At 41.0% G+C, this 5,169-nt stretch overlaps 1 protein-coding gene across 1 annotated transcript; it reads left to right on the top strand.

The window, feature by feature from the left end:
• Nucleotides 1-463: 463 nt before the first annotated feature.
• On the top strand, nucleotides 464-2,179 carry LOC122292768. Its single transcript, XM_043101261.1, has one exon. It carries the CDS (start codon nucleotides 638-640, stop codon nucleotides 1,763-1,765), a length of 1,128 nt encoding a protein of 375 aa, XP_042957195.1. The 5' UTR covers nucleotides 464-637; the 3' UTR covers nucleotides 1,766-2,179.
• The last annotated feature ends 2,990 nt before the right edge of the window (nucleotides 2,180-5,169 follow it).

Genomic DNA, 5,169 nt, shown 5'->3' with positions numbered 1-5,169 from the left:
GTAAATATTATTTCTTGCTTTAAAAAAAATAAAAAGTGCTCAAATAATATTCAAAATATTATACAAATTAGTAAATAATCAATGCATGAATTAAGGAGCTAATTAAATTTATCTTTGTTCCATGCGTTTGAATTTGTTACCTGCACTAACCATATATATCATGATTTGTTTCGCTCTGATCATCTCAATGAATGAATTATAAGATGAGAAACACGAGGTAAATTAATAATGCAGAGACTGTTACTTTGGATCGGTTAAAGGAGATATTAACTGACCCCTCCGACATATAGGCAATAAAACGTGATGAAAGCCATTCTCATTTCTCATGATGGAGGAACGAGAAATTTATCATAACATTGTAAACAGAAACGGAGAATAGATGCCATGAAGTTGCGTTACATCTACTCTTTTAGCTTTATTCTTCCACAGCCCCCACCAACGTCACCTTTCCCCCATTCCTTCCTTTTTTTTTTTTCCTTGATCACTTTCTTCCTCTAACTCTTCCCCTAGCTTTTTCCTTCCATCATTCACGCCAACACCTCTCTCTCTCTCTCTCTCTCTCTCTCTCTCTCTCTCTCTCTCTCTCTCCATGGCCTAAACCAGAGCTCGGGCTCAAAGCTCATGCTGATCTAAACCGATGGCAAGCGTCGTAACATTCTTCAGCAAGTTCCTTTCCATCTTCATCCTCCTCCTCCACCTTGGTTGCTTCATTTTCAGCACCACCTCGGACCACAGACATTCGAAGAAGCGGAAAGCTTCTCACCTCTTTCTTCCCTCTGCTTCCAAACCCAGCAAACCTCTATCCACCTCTTGGTCCTTCTGCAAACGTATGTTCTCCTCCATATCCTGCAAAAACAGTTCCACGCAAACCCATCCGTCCAGTACTCCCACCACCCAGCTCATGTCCTCCGCCAGATCATCCCAGCATTCCGTTGCCCCCATCATCCCCCCAGAAACCCACTTATCGCATTCTCCTCGTAAAAGTCCACCCCCAGAATCCGACATCTCCGCAGATAACCCATTCTTTCCTCTCCGAAACGATATCTTCCCCTGCACAGCCTGCGGCGAAATCTTCCCGAAACCACAGCTCCTCGAACAACACCTGGCAATTAAACACGCTGTGTCGGAGCTTGCAGATGGAGATTCGGGGAAGAACATCGTCAAGATCATATTCAAAACGGGATGGACCGACAACGTAAAGAGCCCCAAAATCCATCGGATTTTGAAGATCCATAACAGCCCGAAGATTCTTTCGAGGTTCGAAGAATACAAAGAGTCCGTGAAGGCTAAAGCTGCGCGAAACGGAGGCGTTAGGAGAAGAGACGAGAGGTGCATAGCCGACGGGAATGAGATGTTGAGGTTCCACTGCTCGACGTTCCTATGTGATCTAGGACTCGATGGGAATTCCAATATTTGTAACCAGCAGTATTGTAGCGTGTGTGGGATTATCAAGTCCGGATTCTCACCCAAGTTGGACGGCATTTCCACGCTATCCACGAGCTGGAGAGCACACGAGTCAATTCCGGAAGAGATCGAGGAGGAGTTCAAGTTCATGAACGTGAAACGGGCAATGCTGGTTTGCCGGCTCGTGGCGGGTAGGATCGGATGCGAGTCGGATGATGACGTGGACAAGGAGGACGGCGGGTTTGACTCGGTCGTCGGGAGGAGTGGAAGTGGAGCACATACGAGAGTGGACGAGGAGGAGTTGTTGGTGTTTAATCCGAGGGCTGTGCTTCCTTGCTTTGTGATTGTGTATACTGTGTGAGTACCGAATCGTAGATACTGCGTACGGTTCTTATTTTCTTAATCATGGATTGTAATTCTAGGTATGCGGTGGTGATTGTCTATTGCTTCTTACAAGTTTTGATTAGTCTGTGACCCAGAAATGGTCAGAGGCTCAAGCCCACCGTAATGAGTACGAAAAGTGTCAGGTGTCAGTCTCACGTGATAAACTACGTACTGCCCTTTATCATTAGGATAAGTGCTTTGTATTACGAGGTTGTGAGAGAAATTTATTTATCACCATGCAAAATGGGCAACCTAAGCAGCTCCAAAGAAGTGGTTTTGGGTCAATTATTATTACTGTATCGTGTAAATAAGATTCTAGGATCATGGTCCCTTTTAATGTGTATGTATGTCTTAACTTGATGGAATCGAGCTTTGAACTAAGTTACACCAATTTGTGAGTAGGCATAAAGTCGTGTTTTGTGAGATTAAATAAGCTCCCATTTTTAATTCATTCCTTGATATATGGAAGTTGGCACTACAAGAAAAAGTAACTTTTGATGAGATCTCCATGCATCACGGCTGTAATCCAGTCCTTTACTTTCCTTTCATGATTCTTGCATTCTGTACAACTCATGTACACGTTAGGCTAAGAGAAGTAGAGGTACATTCCTTTTATATTTCTCGTACAGCTCACAATATAGTTGTAAATGTAAACCTGTGTTCTATATATATATATATATATATATATATATTAATATACTAAAGCAGTTTCCATTTACATGGTCGTGATATGAGGTTCAAACATGTCTTCCTCTTCAACCTCTCAGATCCCTCTTCCTTTGAAGTTATTTTTCCACCAACTTGCCCGATAAATCAGTCAAATTAGCCTCTACCAATTATCTGCTTTAAAAAGTACAGCTGGTTCCCATTCTTAAAGGTCATGGTCTTCTAGGCTACGTTACCAAAGAAGTCCCCTGCCCTCCTTCAACCATTATTGGTGACAACGGTGTACCGTCTTTGAACATTGAAGCAAAAAAGTGGCTGCGTCTCGACTAATTGGTTCTCTAATGGATCAACAGTTTCCTCTCCGATGCGCCTCTTTCTCAAATGATTAATAATGAGACATCACATGATGCATGGGAGGTTCTTGAAGCTTTGTATGGCCGACATACATGAGACATGGTTCAACAAATGCGTGGAGAGTTACAATCTCTCAAGTTCATCTTCCCTGGAACCTTATTTGCACAAGGTTAAGTCTTTGGCTCTTTCCCTCCATGGGACTGGGAAGTCTATGGATGATGATGACTTCATCATCTGCTCACTAAGAGGTTTAGGATCTGCCCTAAATGCCAAAGACAATTGTCCCCCTCTGGAAAATGTCATTTGCAAATTAAGGGACTTTGAAATTCGACTCTCTCCATCTACTCAAGAAAACTTTTCAGTAGTTACTCTATATACAAACCGAGCAGTGACATCAAAGTCTAAAGGTAATTATTCCACCTGTGCTTGTGGCTCTAGCTATTCACCATGATATAAAGACAACCATGGAGCCTCATGGTCTCGAGATCGTTCTTCTGCTTGCCGCACTCCACATCTTCAACTCAATGTAGCCATGGACGTAGTAGCAGTGGTACTAGTCGCAGCTTTCGCATTACATGCTTTCAGTGTGGAGGTCCCAATCACAAAGCAGATGCCTATTGTGCATCTGATGAAGAAGCAGATCAGTATAAAGAATTTCTGGCAGTGCATGGTGGTGACACAGTTGATGAACCATAATTCCCTGACACTGAAGCCAACCATCATACGACTCCAACCTCCACAAATATACAAGTATTCAAACTTACAAATGTGTCGACTCAATCATGATCAATAATGGATCTAAACTGACTATTTTTTTTGTTGGCACCTTTGTTGTTCCTCATACGGCCTTAGTTTTGAAAAATACATTGGTTTTTCCTCAACTTCATAATAAACTTTTTTCAGTTTCACAATTTACCATTGACAATCATTGTTGTTTTATGTTCTATCCATGAGGCTTTCTGCTCTTGGATATGAGGACAAGACAAGTGCTACTTAAAGGGCTCGTTCAAGATGATTTATATCCATTACATCCTACTTTCAATACAACATCTCCTACTACTTCTATGGCCGCCAAAGTCTCTGGCTCCAAATGGCATGCTCGGCTTGGTCACCCTAATCTTAGGACCCTTCAATGTTTATTGCCATGTCTCCCTCCCTTGAATAAAAAATTACTTTTTGTGAAGGTTGTGTTTTAGGCAAATCAACAAAGTTACCTTTTTCATCCTCACAGTTCCCATGCTCTTTCATTTCTTCACACTACACACTGATGTGTAGCGTTCCACTCCTATTTCCTCTTATGATAGATGTCAGTTTTATTTAGTTGTTGTCGATCAATTTTCTTGACACAGTTAGATTTTTCCTATATATGGCCCGAAAATCTGATGTTCTTCAATTATTCCAATGTTCTTTAAATTGATAAATCAATTTAACACTCATGTAAAAATTATTCAAAGTGATCATGGTAGAGGATTTTTAAACCACAGTTCAAAACAATATTTTCTATCTCAGGGAATTGACCATAAAATATCTTTCCAAGCACTCCAAAACAAAATAGTTTTTTTGAATGACGTTATTGTTACATTGTTGAAATTGGACTTACCCTCACGGCCCATTCTTCCCTAACTCGAAAATTTTTGGATTGTTATATTCAAAACTATTGCTTTTCTAATCAACAGGCTACCCACAATCACTCTTAAAGATCAATATCCTTAAGAATTGGTATTTCATTCTCCTTCCTCTTACTCTTCTCTAAGAGTTTTTGGATGTGCATGGTACCCACATCTAATACCTTTTGGTCTATCCAAATTACAATTCAAATGCTCTCCATATGTCTTTATTAGCTATTCCCCAAATCATATGGGTTATGCTCATATATGTATTTAGCCACAGGTCGCATATATGTATCACGACTTTTCAATTTTAATGAGGATCAGTTTGCTTTTTCCTCTAAGCAAATTATTTCTACAGCTCCATGCCAGTGGTTTAAAGGCATGACCACTTCCAAAAGAACACAGGCCACATTCAAATGCCTCAACAGGTCACTCCTCTCCAGGTCCAAATCCAACTACCTCGGCCCAAGTATTTTTGGACTCTACTATTATTCCTACATAGCATATTGCAATTGCTGATCTTGCCCCAGCCAATACGCATGGATCTGGTCCCACAAAGACCCATTCAATGATCACTAGGTCACAAGCAGACACTAGAAGGCCTAGAACATTTCTCTCTACTTGTCTTCCACTACCAATGTGTTTCTTGGTAGATTTCATCACTACTACATAGCTCAAAACTTTTAAACAAGCACAAAAGGATGTCCAATGGCAACAGGCCATGCAATCAGAAATTCATGCATTGCATCAG

The sequence above is a fragment of the Carya illinoinensis genome, chromosome 13 (assembly GCF_018687715.1).
Source record: "Carya illinoinensis cultivar Pawnee chromosome 13, C.illinoinensisPawnee_v1, whole genome shotgun sequence".
Lineage (NCBI taxonomy): Eukaryota > Viridiplantae > Streptophyta > Magnoliopsida > Fagales > Juglandaceae > Carya > Carya illinoinensis.
This window is presented reverse-complemented; position numbering and strand designations above follow the sequence as displayed.

Coding starts and splice junctions, on each gene's coding strand:
- LOC122292768 (XM_043101261.1), top strand. CDS start 638: ATGGCAAGCGTCGTAACATTCTTCAGCAAGTTCCTTTCCATCTTCATC.